This window comes from Myotis myotis, unplaced genomic scaffold (genome assembly GCF_014108235.1).
Source record: "Myotis myotis isolate mMyoMyo1 unplaced genomic scaffold, mMyoMyo1.p scaffold_m19_p_19, whole genome shotgun sequence".
Taxonomy (NCBI): domain Eukaryota; kingdom Metazoa; phylum Chordata; class Mammalia; order Chiroptera; family Vespertilionidae; genus Myotis; species Myotis myotis.
Window position 1 is genome coordinate 16,808,843 of NW_023416323.1, and position 22,163 is coordinate 16,831,005.

General features: G+C 57.9%; 1 protein-coding gene across 4 annotated transcripts in view; it reads right to left on the reverse strand.

Moving 5' to 3' along the window:
* GSE1 (Gse1 coiled-coil protein) overlaps window positions 1-22,163 on the reverse strand; it is a 416,147-nt gene that overhangs the window by 4,539 nt on the left and 389,445 nt on the right. For 2 of the 4 annotated variants that reach the window (XM_036346654.1, XM_036346651.1), the window contains 13 exons: window positions 20,412-20,611; window positions 15,001-15,173; window positions 14,317-14,514; window positions 13,555-13,746; window positions 12,821-13,287; window positions 11,562-11,886; window positions 8,323-8,936; window positions 6,973-7,085; window positions 6,419-6,689; window positions 4,829-4,942; window positions 3,648-4,019; window positions 2,881-3,162; window positions 85-188 (listed from right to left, as the gene is read on the reverse strand). In XM_036346654.1, coding sequence (XP_036202547.1) covers window positions 85-188; window positions 2,881-3,162; window positions 3,648-4,019; window positions 4,829-4,942; window positions 6,419-6,689; window positions 6,973-7,085; window positions 8,323-8,936; window positions 11,562-11,886; window positions 12,821-13,287; window positions 13,555-13,746; window positions 14,317-14,514; window positions 15,001-15,173; window positions 20,412-20,611 — 3,425 coding nt within the window. The remainder of the gene's footprint in view (window positions 1-84; window positions 189-2,880; window positions 3,163-3,647; window positions 4,020-4,828; window positions 4,943-6,418; window positions 6,690-6,972; window positions 7,086-8,322; window positions 8,937-11,561; window positions 11,887-12,820; window positions 13,288-13,554; window positions 13,747-14,316; window positions 14,515-15,000; window positions 15,174-20,411; window positions 20,612-22,163) is intronic. The other 2 variants (XM_036346653.1, XM_036346652.1) reach the window with 2 other exon arrangements.

The window sequence follows — 22,163 nt, forward strand, 5'->3', positions numbered from 1 at the left end:
AGAAGAAGCACAGTGTGTTTTAAGAAAACCTCCTCTGGAGCTGATTTTCATTCCTTTTCTCGTGTGTGGCGACCCAAGACTCACCGCCATGCTGTGGGAGAGCTGTTCCGCTGTGAGACTGAGGCTGTAGTGCTGGGCCTCCAGCCGTCTGCACTGCGTCTGCAACACCTGCCGCTCCAGATTTTGCTCTGAAAAGACAAGCGCTGTTGATGTATTTTCTGTGTACAGGGATCACAGACTCTGCGATTGTTTTCCCTCTCATGCAGCCAGCATAGTACTCTCCTTGGGACCATAAGGCTCCAAATTCTTGGTATCATGCTGGTAAATATGTCAGTGTTACTAAATTAAATCCAGCCCAGTGGAATCAAAGGATCGAGCATCGAAAGGCAATTTAAGGGATACAGATTAAGAAATTAAGGGTAAATTTATGGCCTTAAGGTACATTTTTCAAAAAGAAAGATAAAAAATATTGGTGTTAGTCTTGGAAGTTTTTAAGCTGGTATAAATAGCCAGAATAAACCTAGAAATTCAAAGTGGAGTTCGAATTAGTAAAATGAAATCTGCTCTTCTGAAAGATTCCAGGCCTGCTTTTAACAGAAGAGTGACTTCAAACTTGCAAGGGTAAATCCCTGCATCACACAAAGTATTTCCAAGAATAAAAACCAGGGAAGGCTGCCAGACTAATTTTATAGAAACTAGAACAGTTTCAGCAAAATAAATACAATAAAATTAGCACCTAATACCACTTCAGTAGATTTAAAACCTTAAAAGAAGTAACAAGTTAAATTCAGCAAGGAGGAAATGACATTAGAAAACAAAAGTAGGGTCATCATCTCAATGGGTACAGAAACTGCATTAGTTAAACCTTTGACGATCATATACCATAAGCTCAGCAGCAAATGAGATGCTTAATGGACCGCTTCTAAAGTTTCACAAGAGCCCAGTTAGTTAGTGTGCCTCTAATTCAATGGCTTAGAGGTTCTAGGAAATGCAATATGAGAAAAAGTTAAACACTCGAAAGAACTAAACCTGCAAAAGGTCTGATTCTGATTACCTAAGGAAGAAGGGCTAACAAAAATTAAAAACCCACAATATCAAAGTGATAACTAAATCTAATAAAAGTAAACTACTCATGGAGAAAAGTCAGCAAAATTTATTTAGTATAATTCACTATCCTATTCATAAGTGGAATAATATCACTATTAAAGATGTCAATTCTTCCCAAATCTGTGAATTCAATTGGGCGGAACAAATAAGGTGATCCTAAAATTCACCGGGAAAACAAAGGGCCTAGAACAGCTGAGCTGTTAGAGAACAAGAAGTCAGGGTGAGTTACTCCTGACAACAGAGTGCTGCAAAGATATGGTATGACACAGGGACGGGCCAGGACCCCAATGGGTGGAGCAGAACAGCACCAGAGAGACCTGGGCACAGGAGAGGATGCTGCATGATAGGCATGCCCAGAGGGAAGAGGCATCCTGGAAACCGCCAGGATAATTGGTTGTCCAGGCGGGAAAGATGAGGTTATATTTCTACCTTGTTTCTTACACAAGTGAATTCTAGGCATAAGAGAAGCAGAACGTGAATACTTTCAGAAGGAAATGCAGAGTATGTCCTTGGAGGTAGGGAAGGAATTCCCAAACAAGTCACCAACAAACATCAACCCAGAAAAAGTGGATACACCTCACTCCATTGAAGTAAATAATAATGCTATACATTGCTTCTGGATACATACGTATGTACTTAAGAGCAACAGGCAAGAAGTGATGGACACATTCAAATAAAGGATTCCATTTGAAGGAGGAAACGGAATGAACAGTAGGAATTGATACTCTGGTTGTCCCTTTGTTAGTCTGTCTCTGACTTTTCAAAGTATTTGAAATGATTATGCTATTCCTAATCAAATGTTTATATTTACAACATAGTAATACTTGATAAAACTTGTGTGATATGGAAATGAATTAATTAGGAGGTGGCAGCCTGGGTTTTGCATTTCTCAACTCATGTCAAACTGACGGCACTGCAGTGAGGACTGAATGGAGTGCAGAGGGGCGGGGCTCACCATGTCAGCAGGACAGACCAGGAGCTCAGAGTGCCTGCCAGTGCTCCTCGTCCTTCCTGGGAGTCCACCTGCCTGTTTCACTGGAGGGAAAGGCTGGGCTCCTCCACTTCCCTGCATCAAGTTCACAGCACACAGTCTCTAACTAAGCTGGAAGGGGCCTTTGCAGGCATCTCAAGGAAAATGAGGTGCAGAGAAGGGCGGTTGTGTGCTGGAAGCAATGCCAGAGCTCCACCAGCGTGCAAGCCTGTGACCCCCGCACTCGGTACACGAGACCAGTGTGGGAGGGGTGTGCCCACAAGATGTGTTCCACCAGGCAGGGGTGGAGTGTGCACCCACAGTTGAGAATAAAACATTCTGGTGGCTGATGGGCTTGCTTCCATGCACAGAAAGGACTGGCCTGAGAGTGAAAGTGCCGCCAGCATTGAGACACTTCGAATGCAAGGCAGGCTCACACAGGGATCAGGCCTGGCTATTCAGAGCTCAGCTAAATTAATGAGCTTTGCATTTTCCAGGACCCTTGTACATAGCTCCGGTGAGAATGGTCTCAAGTTTGCCCATGAGGAATTACCACATGTCCCTGCCCCACGTGGAATAAGCCTGGGCACCTACAGAAGCCTGAGGAACAGTTCTTAAAATGGGCAAAATGGAGGAAAATTCACCTTCTAGTATTAGCATCTAGTGCCCCAGAAAATCTGCCAGTACTGTCCCTTAGAAACTGTCCCTAACGCTGGCAGTGAAGTCCTGCACTTATTGGTCTATTAAACTTTCACTGACTTTCTTTACTGGGCCCTCATTCTGTTCCTCCCTCCCCTTTGTACCTTCTATATGTTCCTGGTAAGCTTCAAAAATTGCCTCAATCCCTTGCCACTTGCGCCTGGGGGGTTCCTCATCATCCTCTTCTCCATCCTCCTCCTCTTCCTCCTCTTCCGAGTCCTGGTCCGTCTCCTGTGTGAGGGGGCCCTTCCTCACGGCAGGGGGCTCCTGCTGCCCGTTGTGCTGGGGCAGAGGGAGCCGGCTTGAGGACTGCAGCTCAGGAATGTTGTAGTGGATGGACGTGTCAACTTTGTGGTTCTGCTCTGCGGACAGCACGGCTACGTTCCCTGGGGAGGAGAGTGGAAATGAAATACAGCAAACCCTGTTCTCCAATCATCAGTGACTCTCACCAAAATTTGGGAGAGTGAATATGGGGGCTCACATGAGGTGTTAGCACAACCACTAGATCACAAAGTGCTCACCAGGCCCACTGAGTCTAGTATTCAAGGATGGGGAGATCTCCAGGTGAGTCTGTATGGGGACACTGGGAAAACCCTCAGCTGTGGGACACGTGGACCCTATTTTTGCCAGAAAGCCACCCCGCCTGGCCTTACTAAAAGAAGTGCCTCTACTAAACTCAGGTGGCCTCACGTTAAGTTTTCTCCAAGTGTGGTCCCCGCCCGGCAGCATCACTCGAGCACCAGCTGGAAGTGGAGACTCTCAGGCCCCACCCAGACCTGCTGAGGCGGATTCTGCCTTTGACGACCTCCCCAGGTGCCTCCTGAACACTGATGTGCCAGAGGGGCGCACCCAGGGCGGGCAGCCGCCTTACCTTTGTGCTTCTGGAGGGCCTTCTGGGTGGACTGCAGCACGGACTCGTGGAACTGATGTGCAAACTCCTCTGCCATGAAGGGCTCCCACGACTTGCTCTTCCCATTGACGCTGTGGGACAGGGGCACGGGAATGTCCTTGGGGGCGGGGCCCCTGATGTAATGCATCATGCTCAGGTTCTTCTTGCCCCCGGGGGCCTCATTCAGCCTGGCCTTCTCGCTGCTGGCAGGAGTCAGCTCCTGGACTCGAGACAGTTCCTGTGGCCGGAGCTGCTCCAGTCTCCCAGGCTCTGTGGCCTTTGGGACGTCAGACAGGGAAGCAGCAATACCCACCGGCTTTTCCATATCCAGAGAGGCTGGCTGCGTGGCTGGTTCTTTTAGAGACAGAAAGTGAGGAAAATATTAAGAGCTACAAGAGACCAGGTGGGCCCTGACCTCTATGGCTTACACTTAACAAGACCTAGTACAAAGGACCAAGACTCAGAGCCGTTTAATTAAATGTCAGTGCACAGGTGTGGCCTGAGGACGGGGTGTGGTAGCAGCAAGTCCATCCTTGGAAGGTGCCCCAGGAAGGCATCTGGGAAGAAAAGGAATCTGAAGGAAGAAGAGAGTCACTTCAGGTCATCCAAAAGGCAAGAAGTTATATAGCCCAACTCGACCCGACAAGAAAGACTGCGTTAGGAGTTAAGGACAGGGCTGGATAATAAAGATCTGCTCCACTCAGCAGCACCGCAATCAAAGCCATAAGAGAGAGAAGGTGTGAAAACAGATGCTGGAAAGGCCTGGAAGGCAGAATGAGCAAGAAAGACGCAAGAGAGTGCCAAGGAAGGGCAGACAGCAGCAGCAGAGCCGAAGCAGAGGTGCCGAGACCTGGGACACAGGGCTTCGGTGGCCTGGGCCACCCCTGGACTGACGGACGGTGGCTACAACTACAGTGACCGCCAGAAGCCTGGACACTCCCCTTCACTCTCTGAGCCCTGACTTCAGCTCTCATGTTCTGGCCCGAGGAGATCCTTCGCCATCATGGAGGAAGCTTGTATGAGAGAGAGAGGGAGAAGCACTCTATCTCCAGGAGGAAAGATTCATGATGAAGACCTTGAGCAGTCGCTTCTGACCCTGGGCAGCCCACAGGACGGTCCTGGGCAGTGGCGGATGGGGCCGTTCTTCCCGCCCTGGGCCTTACCGCTCAGGGAGGCAGCAGGACTGTCCCTCGGAGAGTTTCTGAGAGAGTCTGCCACTGCCGCTGACAGTGCCTTCTGCTTCATGGCATGGAGCATTTCGACAAGTTTCTCTTTGTCTATGAGAAAAGCAGCCTGAGATTAACAAGACAGTTGCATTATTTCTGAGAGGGAAGGGGGGCGGATTCTAGCCCAGGCTGCGACTGGCAGGTGCAAGTCCTTTAACCAAGAAAAAACACAAAGCTGGCACCACTGGGACAGGTGGTGTTTAAAGGAAGAAACCTTGGTGTCAGAGTGAGCCCAGATGCCTCAGCTTTCCCTGCGGAACATTTCAGAGGTTTTCCAAAAATAGCTGTGAGTGTGGTGATGACAGCTATGCGACAAAATGGGGAGCTGTGATCTCCCACGGTAACTTCCGAGGATGCATTCTTATTTAAAAGACAAAAATGTTGGCCCCAACATAATGAAGCAACCCCTGGAAGCGCAGGCTGCTCTCAGGCGCGTTCTCTTCCCCCTCCTCCTCCTGGCATCAATTCCCACGACAGCTGCCCCGTATGGAAAAGGAAGACTCCTGTGATGTTCGATGCCACAAATTCCTGTTGCAGTGGCACTTCTTGGTGAGACTTAAAAGGTTTCCTCTAGAATAAGTCAGGGAAAAAGACACTTTCCACGACAGAGCTGTGCATGCTCCCAGAGACTTGTGCTGCTCATCACATGTCCCTGCCCCTTCGAGGTGAACGTGAGAATTCCAGCTTGTTGGTTAAAGACAAAAAGTAAATGCTACACCCCAACAGCGAAGTAAGTAGAAGCAACTAAATGACCAACACACCTTTGCTTTCTTTTTGACTTCCTTTCAGGGAGAGGTGACAGGTATCAGCAAGGGGGACGTGGAAGTGCGCAAACGAGCACCCCAGACAGGTCAAGTTCTCACGTCAACCAATATCCCGGCACTAAGCGAGCGTGTGGGGGCAGATCAAGGAAGCGGACATCCCCAGAAAGCGTTCACGCCACACCATGTCTTCCACACCACGTGTTCCAGCCCCAAGCATCAGTCCCAACAGGGCCGATCTGGAAGCACCTTTCAGGGCAAGCTGCCCACTCACAATGCGCGTCGGCTCTGCTGGCGGCCACAGGCCACCCAAGCCTCCTGCCATCAGAGACGAAGCCCGGTGGCCATGCCGGTGGCCCGGCAAGAGGAAACGCCCGGCCAGAGCTGGAGTGCTCTGCCACAGGAGCAGCACTGCGCCGTGTACCAACAGCGTCGCTAAACCTGCCTTCTCAAGCGACAAGTGACAAGAGCAGCTTTACATACAGAACAAAATACTCGCAAGTTTCTCTTCCACTCCAGATGAAATGGAAAAACAGGCTTCGAGTGGGACAATCTGAGTTCAGATGGAAGAAGGCGGAGATAGTGGGCCGCCTGCTTGCTGCTTCCTTGGGGAGCCCAAAGGCGGTAAGAGCGCCTCGGGCCAAAGTGTTTTCAGGTTCTGCCTGGAACGTGGGTCCTGGACATCCCCAGGAGCCTATGAACCCCACTTGCTTCTCCAGAAGCTCCTAGTGAGCCCCACCCACAAAAGGCCCAGGCGAGGCCCTACCTTTCCTCTTCTCGGCACTGATGTGGGTCAAGTTGAAGATGGTCAGGAACTTCTTCTTCTCTTCGAAGTTGGGGCTGTTGTTCATCTCGTCGGGACTATAGCGGGTGAACAGGGCCAGTCTCGGCGAAGGTGTCTGCCGCTTGTTCTGAATCGTCGGGGGCGATGGGCTTCTCTCTCTCAGCATCCGCCGCCGCTTCCTCCGCTTCTGGGTCAGCAGTTCCTCCTTCTGCTGTTGGGTGGTCAAGCCAAAAAGTTGCAAAAACTCTAGCTTCTAGATTGGGAAAGAAAACAAATGAGTTTGAAACCACCAGCAGTGGTGTGACTGCACTGTCCCAGGGGTCCCTCCTAGGGTCCCCCAAGCCCATGTACCATGGCCAACTCTGTGCTGGGCCTCGGAGGGGGACCCTGATAGCACGCCCAGGCACCTGCAGTCTGTGGGGACTGGAGGAGCGAGGGAGAGCCCAGCAGATGTGGGGTCTACTGGGACAGTGGGAAAGCCAAGAGGCAGGCGCTAATGTGGGCACGTAGCCTGACACAGCAATGAGACCCGATACCTCGGAGGATGTATCCAGTTTGAGGGGCGGCTGCTCGGCCACGCAGCGGAGATGGGCCCTGACCTCCTCTTCGTCACTCTCATCATAGGAGTCATCGAGGTCGTAGTAGTATCCTGGTGACAAGAATAGCTGTATTTAGCTGGGCAAGAACACTCCGTTCTCTAGTGGATGGACATGGGGGCAGGCACCTCTGTGACCTTTGTGCAGACCCACCCATCAGGCCAGGCCCTGCTGGCCCTTTTAGTACCCTGAAACCTCGACTGCTTTCAATCCAGGTGAAAATGTGCATTAGCCCCGAGGCCTAGAACTTTTTTAGGAATGGCAGGCAGGGGCAGCAGGCAGGCACCAGGCTTGGCTTAGACCCAGAGCCCCCAAGTGGCCAGGCAATTCCTGGGCTGACACATCCCCAGCAGGGGACCCTTCATCACACAGGACTGGGGCTGTGTCCATGGCAACCCAAGACTGTTTATGCACATCAGCTCACTCCTGCTGTGGCCATCTGGGTCCATTACCCAGGAGGGGACATGCACACTCAGATCCTGTTGTCTCAAAGGCACAGAGCATGCACACAAACTCAATGTGCAGAGAACAGCAGCAGAATCCCTGCGCCCAGGGGCTCCCCACTCTTCCTTCACAAGGTGGATAGAGGAGAAAGTCCTTCTTGGGCCCTCAATCTCGCCTAGACCAACCACCTGGGAAGTCTCGGCCTCGGCCCCAGCTTCCGGCTAAGAGACTGAATACAACCCGCATAGGACCCCAGTTTCCAGCAAGAGATGAGAAACTGGTCTGGGCCTCTGGCCCCTCCTGGTCACATGGGGGTTGCAGGTGGAGACAGTCATTCTCACCCTGCTCACCTGTTCTCCTTGGCTCTTTGGGGAGCTCAGGGTGCTGCTGGCTGAGCCCCCCGCAACCCCACAGGAGCAGGAAACAGGTGGCCAGACTTCCCGCTTTTGCCCTGCCCAGGCCTGAATGCCTGCAATTGATGACAGCTCCCTATACCAACCCCTGCTGGGCTCAATAGCCTCCTCCCTTGTTATGATGGACTATTAATATTTAAAACTGCCTTATTAGCCTCTGTTCATCATTTATTAATCATGCATTTCTGTGGAACCATCTTTACAGACAGGCTTTGATTTGGCTTTTTGGGACAATTTGCATTTCAGCAAGACAGGCAAAGGCCCTGGGTCTATCTCCCAGCAGAGGTATCAGGTAGCTACACAGAAGCCAGTGCCCTTGCTCCCTGGAGCTGTTAAACCCCGAGCGGGAGGCAGGGGTGGTAGGAGGGGCTGAGTGGCGGGCACTACGGCTCTCTAGTCCCCGGAGGTCAGACGCCACCCAGGGAGACCGGACCTTTCTCCTGGGCCTCCCGCCGCCTGCGCTCTTCCAGGTCCAGCTTGCTGACCAGCCTCCGGCGCTGCTGCAGGAACTCATCATAGATGTAGGCGGGGTCAGAGCCGCGTGGTGCCGGGGGCCGGTAGGGTGAGCCCGGCTTCAGGGGTCCAGGGAGTTCCCCAAAGGGGGGTGGCTGGGTGAGGGAGGCCCGCTGCTGGCCCAGGATGGTCTGGGTGGACTTCTCAAGCTCAGCCAAGAAGGGCCCAGGCCCGTGAGGAAAGGCCTGTTGCTCCAGGCTCCCCGACTCCCGTGGAGGCGGCTGGTACTTGTCCAGGGGGGTGGCCTCGCGCTTCCGGGGCCCTTCCTCCACCTTTTCTGGGCCGTAGACCCGTTCCACCTTCACCAGCGGGACTGCCGCCTGCCGGCCGGGCTCGAACAGGGCAGGGTGGCTGTGCAGAGGGTGGCTCTCGGGGGCTCGCCGTGTCTCCAGGGTGCTGTCCATCAGGGACACCGGGTTCCAGAGGGCCGTGGGCACGGAGTGGTGCTGGGGCTTGGGCGAGATGAGGGGCGGGGGCCCGCCAAAGTGCTGCGGGGGGTCTCGGCTACCCGGCTCATGACGGTTTGGTCCCGGCCTAGGGAGTGAACAGACCAAGTCGTTAGTCATGAGAATGGGCATGCCAGCCACCCAGCCATGGGCCTCCCAGGGCCCGGGTGTAATAGGCAGCTTCAGAGATGGCCCAGACGGGAGCCGCCTTTGAGAGCCAGGCGCTAGAGGGGTGCAGAGGCCTCCTTCTCTAAGCCACCTGGCCAGGGCCTGGAGGGAAGGACGCAGCTTCCACTCCTCACCTGAGTGCTGGCTCTTTCCCAAGACGCCACTTCCTCTCCAAACAACTTGAGGCAAGTGTGTGTAGACCTGCTTTTGTAAAGACACGGAGGCTGGGGGTCGGTGGGTGGGTGGGTGGACTCTGCTTGCTGAGGGCACAGAGATGGTCTCAGGCCCAGGCCAGACCCTCTTTCGATCTGGTTTCTCACCCAAAACCTAACAATAGCTCATTCTATTCCACCAATTCCTGAATCCCTATCACCTCCCATAAGGACAGATCCTCATCTTTGTTTTCCACAGGAATCCCATTACACAGAGAAAAAAGACATGACTCTGGCGCCAAAAGGGTGACCCTGCTCTTGGTACCCACCTCCCGATATGCCAAGCAGTGGGCAGATAACAGAGGGTGGGCTGGCTGCCTTCACGGTGGCCTTAACTCCTGTCTCCACACTGTCCTTGCAGACAACAGTAAGAGAGAAAGAGACCCGCTTCCAGGGCTGCCCAGCCCAGTGACAGGGTGGGGGTGGGGGGAGAAAGACCCTCACAGCCAGGGTGGGCCTGAGCCACTGCTGACCCCCAGTGGTTCCCGTGAGAACTGCAGCAGCCCCACATGGCCCTGGGCTGGGCCTGACCAGGATGTCCATCGGACCAAGCAGCTTTGCCACGCAGTCCTCCTAAATGACTCTTTCCGTCATGCATTTAAACAAGATCCAACAAAAGGCTACTTGGTGGTGGTTTTTCCTAAGTATTTTTTAAGGGAAGTGCTATGCTGTCCAGGAGACCAGGGCAAGGTCGGAAGGGATGGAAGGGGTAAAGGCAGAGGGCACTGCAGGTACATGACCAGACTGTCAGGTCTCTCCCTGCCTGGCCAAGTAAGGAGACGTTTCACCACTGCCGAAAAGCCCCCTCCTAGTTTCTCCGGGGTGGGACTCAGCCTGGGAGAGGTCCCTGATGCCGCCGTAGCACCTCTGATCGGCAGAGTACAAAAGGGAACCACAGCAAGCTGTGTGTCCTTAGGCAAACAACAAAGGAATAAAGCCCATTAGCAGAATAAATATTTCAAGCGCCAGAGCCAAGCACCGAATGGTTTTCTAGCTCTGAGCACAAGGGCTGGTCAGAATGTCAAATTCATGCTGTCGTAAGGCTGAGCGTGCCACCTGCTGCCGCGGGGACCATGAGGCCGGGTGAGAGCTGGGAGCCCTGAGGTGGAGGCCACTCCTGCTGGGGCCCTGACAGCTGCACCCGGAGGTTGGGGCCCTGAGCTGAGGAAGATGCCTGAGGGAACCAGCGCTCCGGATTTTACCAGGAACAGGAACCTGTGCTGGCTGCTCTCCCAGTCCCCTGGCTGAGGGGAGTCAGAGGAGCAGAAAGCAGCTCGAAAACGGACAGGACTCAGCCTCTCTGTGGCCTCAGGGAAACAGGGACGTGAGCAGCAGAGAGCAGGCCCGAGGCTGCGGGAAAACCCAGCCAGGGGTCAGCCTCCAGTTCACTCCCAGTCACACCCAATTGGCCAAGCGAATCCCCTCGCTGGCAGTCAGCATTGGATGTTGAGGCAGGGCTGCTGGATGGGCCAGCCAAGCCCAGGACTCAGTAAGAAAATGTCAGCCAAAAGCTGCTGGAAAGAGGGAGGGAGCAAGTGGACATTTAAATGCCTAGACACCCAAGCGCTTCCTATTCCAGGGCAGCACGATGGATATCAAGAGCTGGAAGGATGCTCAGAAATCTCCCTGCCCAACCTCCTTTGTGCACTGCTGAGGAAACTGAGGCCCAGAGAAGGGGCAGTAGCTGGTGTCCCCGAGTCCCTAAGCCAGGCCAACAGGGCTCCAGAGGTTCGGCGGGTTCTCCAACTCTGAGTCGGAATGAACCCTGGAGAGATGGGGAGAAGGTGGGGACAACAGATGACGGCCAGACAGACAGGTGGAAGCAAGGATGCCTAGGGGGCAGCTATGAGAAGGGGGCACTGGGGCCAAGGTCACAAGTGTCAGCAGGCGGGGGCCCAGAGAAAGCAAAAGTGCCTCCGGGGAGTTCTTTAATAATGGGCCCAGGAAATGGGGATGTTTTGTTACAGAAGCAAAAATTAATTTTTTACTTAAAAATTAAAAGTGGTCCCTTTCTCAGCCACTTGAAAACAGAGGAAGATACAAAGAATAGCCTATAATGATCAGTTAAAGCATCTCCTTCGTGCTGCTGAAATGCCGTGCAGATCCCTGCTTTGGACCCTGGCTTGGTGGGCTTTGTTCCTTAGGGACAGGGAGCCTCTGAGCACCTCCTCCCCCTCCTCAGAGTCTGCGTTTCCTCGTGGGCAAACAGCAGTTAGAACATGAAAACGAAATGCAGTGCGTGAAGGCACTCAGCAGGATGCTGGGTAAACCGCAGGCGCGCAGTAAATGTGACAAATGCCCCTCCCCATGCCCCCTGACCCAGTGAGCCCTACCTGGTGCTCTCGGGCCTGTGCTCGGGCTCCGTGGGCACTGGGGGCCGGCCTATGTCCAGGTGCTGCTCTAGCACCTGCTGCCGGAACTCCGACACCTGCGACTGCCGGTCCTCCTTCTCCTGCCGCAGCCGCCGCTGCCGCGCCACCCACTTCTCCTCCTCGTTGGTGCGCTGGATGAGCAGGGCCGTGGCGGCGCTGCTGCCCGGCAGAGAGAAGATGCCGTGGCTGGAGAGAAGGCTGGGCATGGTGTGATGGGGGCTGGGTGCCGGGTGCAAGGGGTGCTGCACAGGCTTGGGCGCCTGCAGGCCCGCGTCCTTCAGCTTCTCTGTGGGAGGAGAGAGGCTGTCACATCACAGCAGGATCCCTGCAGGCCAGGCCCAGGTGGCTCCTGCCTCTTTCTCTCTTGAACCTGACTGCCCAGGACCAAGACAACCAGAAAGGGCCTTGTGGATGCTCTGGGGAAGCATGCCTTGTCCCACGGGAAAGGTGGCCACTGGCAGGTGCTGCTCCCACCCAGCCCAGGGCTAACCGACCTGAAACGGGGTGCTGGCAGGCACATGCTGGCTCACCAGAGCAGACTGTCACAGTTTTATAAATCATGCAAGCCGGTTGTTAAATAAACCCTTACTGAAAGTTAGATACATCCTATCTAATAAAGAGGGAATATGCTAATTGGCCCTCATGCCATTGCAAAGATGGCAGCTCCCACAGCCAATAAGGACAGAATATGCTAATTGACTGTCCCACCCTCAAAGATGGCGGCGCCCACAGCCACAAGATGGCCAGCAGTGGAGGGCAGTTTGTGGCAATCAGGCCGGCAGGGGAGCAGTTAGGTGTTGATCAGGCTGGCAGGGGAGTGGTTAGGGGGTGATCAGGCTGGCAGGGGAGTGGTTAGGGTGTGATCAGGCTGGCAGGCAGAAGCAGTTAGGGGCAATCAGGCAGGCAGAGAGGCCAGCAGTTGGGAGCCAGCAGTCCTGGATTGTGAGAGGGGTCCCAGATTGGAGAGGGTGCAGGCTGGGCTGAGGGATACCCACCCCCCACCCCCCCAGTGCATGAATTTCATGCACTGGGCCTCTAGTATGCTTATAATGAAATAAAATGTTAAACCAGCCATGGTGGGAGTCTACAACATGGAGTTGGCAGAAGCTACAGAGTCAGGCCTGCCCCTTGGAGAGCTGTCAGCACCTGCCAGCACACCCCAACAGCCAGCCCACCTCCAGGGGCCGAGGTCTGTCCCTCGGGCTCACCACCCAGTGTACCTGCTCGGGTTGGGGTCAGCTGCTCCGCGGACTTGACCCGCTCCTCTGAGGTGTGGCCACGCAGCCCGTGCAGCTCAGCCACCGGCAGGAAGGCCGGCTCCAGGGCCTTGGCGGCCAGCAGCTCCTTCTCCCGGGCCCGCTGCTCGCGCTGGCGCTCCAGCTCCCGCTCGCGCTCCTTCTCGCGCTCGCGTTCCAGCTCCTTCTCGCGCTCCTTCTCCCTCTCGCGCTCGCGCTCCTTCTCCCGCTCACGGTCGGCCTCCCGTTCCCGTTCCCGTTCCCTTTCCCGCTCCCGTTCCCGCTCCCGTTCCCGCTCACGCCGCAGCTCCTCATCCATCTGCAGCCTGTGGGAGCGGAAAGGGAGCCTGAGCTCCACTGTGAAGGGACCAGGACAGCCCAGTGACGGAATTCCCAGACGTGAGGACCTGACAGCCACGCCCGAGGTTTCCATGGAAACCCAGCATTCTAACCTGCAGGGCGCGGGGCGTTAGGAACCCATGTAAGACATGAGTTGTGTACTAACGCCCTAGGCCTCGCTGAGAGCTCCTGCCAGAAGGCGGTGCTTCCAGCAGTCACCAGAAGCATCAGCGGCCACTGTCCCGTTTACAGGCGAGGCGACTGAGGACAGAAGTGGCTGAGGAGCCACCTAGCCACAAAGCGGCCAAGCCAGCCCCCGTCTCGGGCTTAGCTCCGCTCTGCCATGGGGGCCGGGGCAGCTGGCCTGGGACGTGACTTACCGCTCGGCGCTGAGGCTGGACATCCGCTCCGAGTGCAGTGCCGCCAGGGACGAGTGGGACAGCTCCGGGGGGTAGCGGACCCCGGAGAGGTGAAGGTGCATGGCCGAGGGGTGCAGCGGAGGCAGGGAGCCGGGGGTGGGGATGGGGTAGAAGGGGGACCGCAGGGCGGATAGGCAGTAGGAGTCGTCCATCCTGTGCCAAGAAGACAGGCCAGTGAACACCAAAGTTAAAGGGATAAAGGCTGACCCCACAGCCTCCACAAAGGCCCGGCTGAGGCACATCCATGGCCAGCCCCGAAGCCCCCGACACAGGCCCCTGGATGCCGACAGCCTGGGGCACCAAGGCCCTGCCTGCCACCCAGAGGCTCAGCCAGGCCAGCACCTCCCCGGGTCTGACCAGCAGGCCCAGGTGGGCGGCAGCCTGCGCGTCACTACAGCCCCATTGGGCTGGGCAGCGTCTACAGAGCGACCCCACCTTCCACTGGGTGGCACACAGCGGGGGAGCCCCTCTCTTCGCCATGGAACCTGGTGCTGCTGATCAGCAGTCCTGCCTGGGGAGCAGGACAAAGGCAGGAAGTGGGGCATTTCCACCAGGGCAAACCCGATGGCCAGTGTGGACGGGTGGGGGGCTGCCCCAGGCTCTCACTGGGAGTCAGGCCCCCAGGACATGAGAAACACGTTCCTGACCAGGTTCCATTTTGCCATGAGCAGACCAGCCTGAGCCCGACTCAGGGACCGTGGAGGGCGGGCTCGGACAGCTCACCTGAAGGCCGGGTGGGGGAAGGGGTGCGGAGTCAGGTAGCTGGGGTGGTAGTAGGCAGCAGCAGTGGCCGGGTCCAGGCCGAGGGGAGGTAGGGAGGACATGCGGAGGTCCTCGGCGGTGTGGTAGGGCCGGAAGCTCCTCAGGTAGTCCTCGGTCACCGTGCTGGGGGGCACCACGTGGTGCACAGGCCGCTGGAGGCTGCAGCAGGGACAGAGGAAGGAGATGAGCGGAGGGCCCGCTCCAGGCTGGGACAGGGGTCAGCCTCCCCTGCCACCACCTCCCTCAGAAGGACGAGTCTCCGAGGACGAGTCTCTGGGGACGGGTTCCGGCTCTTGCTAACGAGATGCCGGTGCTGGCAGGAGGCCCAGGGCGCAGAGGTGGGCAGCCTGGCTCCTAGCCTGCCTGGCCCCTCGCTGTCTGCACCAGCAGGCACATGTCTGCTATCTGCAGCCCAGAGGCACCCCTGTCCCAGGAACCAGGACAGGGTGTAGGCAGAATGGGAGAGCCAGCCATCATCTCAGCATGGACACAGATAGCAGGCGCAGACTGGCTGCGGGCCCAGGGCTCAGCCACCATCTGGCGGTCCTCAGCCTCAGCTGGTGCAGGCTCCCGGCTCCCGGCTCAGCCCCAGGGACCCAGACCCTGAGCACTTGCAGCCACCCCAAGCCCCCAATCTGCACTTACTTGAGTGGTGGGAACCGGGAGTCCTGCACCACTGAGCTGGGGGAGATGCCAAAGGGATAGGGGGTGCTGAGCAGGTGGGAGGGAATGGCCGGGCCCCCCGCCTTCTCCTGGGGCAGTGGGGGCTCCACGATGAGGCGTTCTCGACCGCTGCTGCTGCCCCGAGAGCTGGTGTCCTGGGGGAGAGAGAACAGTGGGTCAGGGTGGGGCGGGTGAGGGAGGGCCTCCAACAAGGACCAGCCGGTCGTCCTGCAGACTCACAGAACAGCCACAGGTGTAGTGCACGTTCTAGAAAAGTCCTTTCCTTAAGGTTTTCTACCCAAATCTGTGGTACATGTGGCGTTGGAAGCAGAAGGGTGAGAAGGGAAGACACGGGTCCCAATGAGGGACAGGTCTGCACTGAAACCCCCCTGGGGGGCCGTTCCCTCCTCGGTGCAATGGGGAAGGGCAGAGCCTCCCTCCAGGATTGCTGGGGGCACCACGACGAGCACCCAGTGTCCACGAGGGGACAGGGCGCAGAGAGGGGCTCCCCGCCCCGCACAAACACCCACACACTTCCAGCATGGATGTCCCACAGGCCACATTTACTCTGAGCCCAAACTTGAGGAGTGAGATGCGGCTGGTCCCCGTACCCGTTCTCCCAGGAAGTGAGCTCTGCAAGCAGCAGGCGGAACAGAAGCAGGGGGCCCTGCCCGCTGACCTCAGATGCTCACAGGCATCCCCGGGGGCCAAGGCCTCGAGGTGCTGACGGCTGCGGGCCTGCCCCACAGACACCGTGACCCGAGGTGCCCACAGAGTGACTCAGCCTCAGGAAGATGGCGCTGCCCTGGAGAGCAACACCCCGAGCTGCTCCCCGCCAACCCCTGCGGTGGCCCTGGCACCAACCAGAACAGGAAGCTGCAGGGCCTCGACTGGCCAGACCTGCCTGGGGACCCCTTCGCACACACCGAGGGGGGAGATGGCAATGGGCTGCAGCCCCACCTGCCCCAGACTCCTGGAGAGAAGGTGGAACCCAGGGACTGAAAGGGCTGGCCCACGGCAGGAAGGGGGAGCAAGAGGCCCCTTCCAGGGCCAAGGGCCAGTGTGCCACCCAGCCAGAGAGGGGCGGTCTGCGCTCTTATCCAGGTGTCCAGCCCCAGGAACCACACCATCGAAGGTTCTGACTGCCTTGTGGTTTCTGTGGCTGAAAGGCAGCCGTGCAGCCAGGCTCAGAGAGCACTGGGAGCAGCCAGGGGCGCTCACTCGGGATCCGGGAGCAGCGCCCCCGGGAGGGCTCCATCACTGAGCCCGCGCTTGGCTCCACTCCGCCTGCCCTGAGCTGCGGCCAGACTCCTGAGCCCGGTTCCTACCAGGCCTTCCTCCTCGTGGCCAGATCTGCACGATGTCAGGTCCGACCACTACTGACCAGACAGCAACGGGGCTCGGAGAAAGCAGGTGGCGCTCCCAGAGCACAAGCCCAAGTTCACCGACCCCAAACCCACAGTGTTTCCACCTTGCCACTAAATGCCACACACCCCGAAAACGAGGGAGGCCACCACCCGCGGACTGTCTTGCTGAGCTGGCAGGCTGAGGAGCACATCCGGGATTGACCACTGGACACGTGGTGGCACGCCTGGACCCGAGGCCTGAACCCCAGGAGACCCCGACCCTTGATCCTCCAGCTGCTGCTCTCCCCGCTTTGCTGACCGTCATCAGATCAGGAGGCGGAGGTGTCAGAGCCCCGTTTATCTAACGACCCCCGGGCAGGCGGTGAGGGGCGGATCACCGCGGCTGCCCACCATCTTCGCACTGGCCAACAGGACCCCGCGGGGCAGCCGAGGCTCAGGAGAAGGGCCCACGCGTCCATCAGGCCTATTCCCCAAACAGGCCGGGCCAGGCAGCCGCGTGCACTCAGCCTCCGGAAGGCACAGCAGCGGTAATTAATTGAAGGAGACAGGCTGCTGATTGGAATTCCTAATGAGCAGCAACATCTGTTCCCATCCCTCGTGCGGCAGCGCCCTCGCCCGCCCCTCAGCGCGAGGTCCTCCCGGGTTCACGAACTCTGACTTGCCCTTCCCAGAAGGGTGTTCATGTGGTGGGTGCCAAGGATAGGACACACACGCACCCATGCCCTGGATCAGTCGGAGCCCACAACTCCTGCCTCCCGGTTTTCCAGGGACTTCCATGCAGGGGCTGGCACCTGGTCTCAGGGTCCTCCAGTTGCCTTCATGGACAGGAGGGGGCCTCCTGGATCACCTTAGGAGATGGCTTCTGTCTGGTCCTGGATGACCCCTTATATAACTGCCCTGTGTCTCAGTTTCCCCATCTGTCAAATGTGCCAATTGCAGTGCCAGCTCATAGAGCAGCAATGACGGTGCCCAGGTATAGACAGGAAATGGGTGAAGTATGGGGCAATGGGGGTTAGGGGGCGGCTCACACAGCACTGCACCACCAAGCCTACAGGCACCCCCACTCCCAGCACTTCCATCCACACTGAGGCTGAGGAGTCATCTCTAGGTTGGGCTTGCTGGTTCCCCCTCACACCCTCACCCTGTCGGGCACAGGGCCAGGCCTGCCGAAGTGCAAGGTCTGCCACGTGGAGGGACCATGTCCCTGCACCAACCAGCTCCAGGGGCCCACCCCGCACGGGGGCCACCATGGAATAAAGCCTCCTTCTCCCCTCAGGGGACAAAGCCCTGCTGAAAGGCAGCTGGGCCAGATGGCACCTTGCCCCGGCCTGGCCGAGACAAACAAGGAGTCGGAGAGGCCAGGGGTGGAGGGGAAGGTGGCAGAGGGTGGGTTCAGCAGGCCAGACCCACGTGCCTTCTGTCTGGCTGGTACCCTGCTGAGCTTGTGACAGGCAGCTGGGAATGAGGTCACCTGGCTTGGAGGGCGCACAAGGGCTGCCCAGGGTGGGATGGGCCCAGACAGCAGTCCCCAACCCGGGCCGAGCCTAGGAGGCTCAGCTGCCACCCCAAGGCACCCCAAGAGTGCCGGCTGGGCTCCCCCTTCTGTCCCCGGCAGCCAGGCACGCATCGAGGAGCATCTGTGGGCAGCTTTTATTTCTGCACCAGGGCTGCATGGCTGCAGGCGCAGCTGTAGCGATGAAAGAAAAGACGAATGAGGGGGAGGCAGGGAGGGAGGCAAATCCTTCATTCTCTGGTGATTAGAGAGGCTTCCAGTCAGACAGACAGGACATGCCCTGTTAGCTTTAAAATAGACGATTTTTCATTTCATCTGTCCCTTCCAAGCTCCGACAACCTGGGGAACCTGAGTGACCCCAGCGAAGGGGCCCAGAGCCCTCGGCCCCCCGCCACGCAGGAGGCCCCCGTGACTCCTGGCTACACTTTAGGAAGCTGCTCCTCTCTCCGGCCCTCAGCCTCTCCCTGAGCCCCCTCCCCAGAAGGATTGCATTCTCCCCGAGCCTTTGTGCTGAGCTGATGAGCCATACATCAGCCGCTAATCCAGCTCCCTTCCTCCCGCCTCCCTGCGGCATTAGTGTTTCATTACCCGCCAATGGCTGGAGCAGATCTATGGCCCGGCCCTCTCTCTGGGGTTAGCACATGTTTCTGGGCGTGGAGCCGGGGAGGGGCCTGCAGCGGAAGGGACTGTTCACAAGGCACCCTGGGTCCCGGTGGGTGGGAAGATGCCCCCTTTGGGTGGGAGCAAAGGGGACACTTGGGGCTGTGGCAGCCGTCACCAGCCAGGGACACAACAGGACACAGAGACCACCCGGACCCGAGTGAGTTAGGGGAGAGGCGAGGAGCCGCAGCTGTCTGAGCCAGGTGGCTGGGCCGGAGGTCAAGGCTGACCGCCAGGTGGCCGACAGGGAGACTCTGGGAAAGACCCCCCCGTCCTCCCTCAAACCAGGACTAGGGGGCAGCTGTGGCTGCTCCGAACCCCTCTGGCCAGAATCTGCCTACCAGCCCCACCCTGACCCTCAGTCTCCAAGCTGCGCACAGGGTAGCGCGAACGAACCACGCCAAGGCAGCAGCTTCTAGGCCAGCCGTGGGCAAACTACGGCCCGCAGGCCGGATGCGGCCCGTTTGAAATGAATAAAACTAAAAAAAAAAAAGACCGTACCCTTTTAGGTAATGATGTTTACTTTGAATTTATATTAGTTCACACAAACACTCCATCCATGCTTTTGTTCCGGCCCTCCGGTCCAGTTTAAGAACCCATTGTGGCCCTCGAGTCAAAAAGTTTGCCCACCCCTGGCCTAGGCAGTCACAGCACAGGGGGCCTCGTGGGGGCAAGGCAGGGCCGCACCCGGGGGTCCCAGGCCACAGCTGTGTCCATGGGTGCCTTGGGGACCCTCCCCGTAGGTCAGGGCCTGCCTGGCGGGTGCCACCCCCACCCTCCGGGGCAGAAAACAAGACGGAGCCTGATGACGCTGATGCCCACCCCCCTCCCCGCAGAGCAGCGCTGGGATGGGGCGAAGTGGGAGACCCCCCTTCCCTCTGCTTTCTTTGTGGTTTAATTAGTATTTCCAAGTGGTGCCATCCCTCAGGGAGCTTGGCAGGAGAATCCAGGAGAAGCACAGTGACAGTGTTCTTAATTAGGAAGGGCTCCTGGGGCTGGGAGCACCAGGTGTGGGGGGACAGCAGGTGGGAGGGGTCAGCCCTGGGCCACCAGCTCCGTCTGCACAGGCAGGTCACCTGGCAGCGGCCACACACAGGGACCCCACGTGTTGGGAAGGGCCGCCTTGACGGGTGCCAACAGTTAGAATAGAAACATAAAAATGTGACGTGAAAATGTGGGCTGGCTTTTCCATTTCAATTCCTTGTTTGAGCAACAGGTAATAATAATAACTATTGTTTAACAAGTGCTGGTGATATGCAAACACCATTTTAAACACTTTACAAGGGGCTACGGGTGGAATTATATATTATGTCCCCTCACATTCATGTGGGAGCCCCAGCCCCCAGGACCTCAGAATGTGCCCGTATTTGGAGATCAGGCCTTTAAAGATGCGGTGAAGTTAAATGAGGTCATCAGGGTGGGCCCTGACCCAACATGACTGGTGTCCTTATAAGAAAGGATTAGGACACAGCCGTGCACAGAGGGAAGACCGGGCGAAGACACAGGGAGAAGACGCTGTGACAGGCCAGGGAGAGGCCCGCGGAGAAGCCAGCCCCCTGACAACCTGATGGCAGACTCCCAGCTCCAGAACCGCAAGGACACCTGGAAGCGCCCGTCTGTGGTGCTGGGTGGTGGCAGCTGGAGGAAAATCACACCCACGAATGGACTTACTTTGCACGGACCTCCCTGGTAGGTTCTGTGTCACCTCATTTTGCAGAGAAGACAGAGGCCCAGGAGAGCAGGGGTTTGGGAGTGAGGGATTTAAACCCCGCAATCCAGTCCTCCCCTGTGGAAGGCCACCTTCCCACACCTGGGGCCTGTGGTCACACCCACCACGCGCCCCGGGCACTCACCTGCCGGCTCTCGCTCCTCCAGACGCCATTGACGGTCTTGGTAGGGGCGATGGTCACCACGGGGGGCGTGCTAGGGACGCTGTGGCCCCCGGGGGGGACGATGATGGGGCCCATGGGCACGCGCTTGGGCGTGCTGGCAGGGGAGCTGTGATTGGTGGCTGGAGAGGACACAGGGGACGACTCACTGCTCAGTGAAGACCCTGCAAGAGAAGGACACAGAGCCTCAGCGTGGATTCAGCCGGGTCAGCGCCCGGCTCAGGCTTCCAGCCCCATCTCAGACCCAGACCTCATCTGAGAGCCGTGAACAGCAGCACCCAGACCCCCAGGCTTTATCACATCACAGCCAAGATTCAACTAGTGCCGGGCATCAGGCAGGCGAGGGCACACCTGTCCCACCACTGGCACTGTGCACGCAGCCGCCCCACGGCATGGCCACAGGGTTGCAGGAGCGTGGGCGGCTGTGTGCTCTGCTGGCCAGGGGTGCAGAGCTGGCACCTGAACGCTTCTCGTATGGATTCTGGGTATCAGCCTTGGTCTGGGTAGATCTGGCATAAAGGCTGCTGCTGACAGTCCTGAGTAGCAGCCTGGGGATGCCCATCTCACATCCGGACTCAAAGGGCAAACGCTGACCCCTCTAAGGGTGTACAATTGGGCACCTCTGTCTCTAAGAGCCCCACCTGGGGCACCTGCAGCCCCGAGGCGGTGGCGGAAGCAGGTGTCAGCACCGACCTCCCCTTCTGGAAGGAGAAATCCCATCAGCTTCCAGGCATCCTCCCCGAATCTGTTCAGAACTTGTGTCGGTCCCAGGGACACTGGTCTCCACACTATCTCCAGTGGCCACTCTCATGTTACCTTAGCTTAGAGGGCAGCCCACGGCTCACGGGCTCGCAGACGATCGCAGCTGCCAAGGTATCACTGAGATGAAGGAATTACCGTGGTTCACTCCCTTCCGACCCAGAGGCCCCGACCGGCCAAGTGCGGCCTCAGTGACGTGATCAGGAGGCAGAGTGGCCTCAGAGAGGAGGCCCCACGGACAGACAGAGCTTGGCCCTGAGCAAGGTGCTCCCACGCGGGCCTCTTCCGTGTGGCTCCTCCCTCGCATTGTGCGCAGCCTGCACGACTGTATGGGGCAGCTCTATAGGGAGACGCCCAGTCCAGCAAGACCTGCCCCCCCCCCAGCCCACAGCCTGTGCCCCAAGAGCTGCCCAGCTCAGCAACCCTGGAACAATGCCAGGCCAGGAGGCCCCTCACTCCCAGCTCCCACCCGTCAGTGCCCGGCCGGACGGGCAGTGAGGAGTCATGTGGGGGATGCTGTCCCCATTCTCCAGATGGACCAGGCAACCACCGCCCACACCCTAAAATTTGGCAAACCCCAGTTGCCTGTGCCAAGCCCCAGAACCAAGCACTGGGTTTAGATTCCAGCTCTGCCCCCACCAGCGGGGGCAAGCTCCCAGCCTCCTGTCAGGGGACAGCCAACAGGGCAGGACGGGAGCGGCCTTGCTTCCCGCGGGGAGGCCTCCGAGGTTCTGAAACAAGCTGGGGCTGACCCAGCGGCTCCCGGGGGCCGGGGGGCTGCCGTCCACTCTGACAGCCGATGGAGGAAATCCTGGTGGTAAGTTGGGAGGGTATGGCACCCAGACCCTCACCAGGTTTGTGCAACTCTGGGAAACAGCCTGTGTCTCCTCAGGCTCTGTTATCTGCCCAGGGCCTGGCCTGGCATCCTGCTCCTGGGTCTGTACCTGGCACAACAGG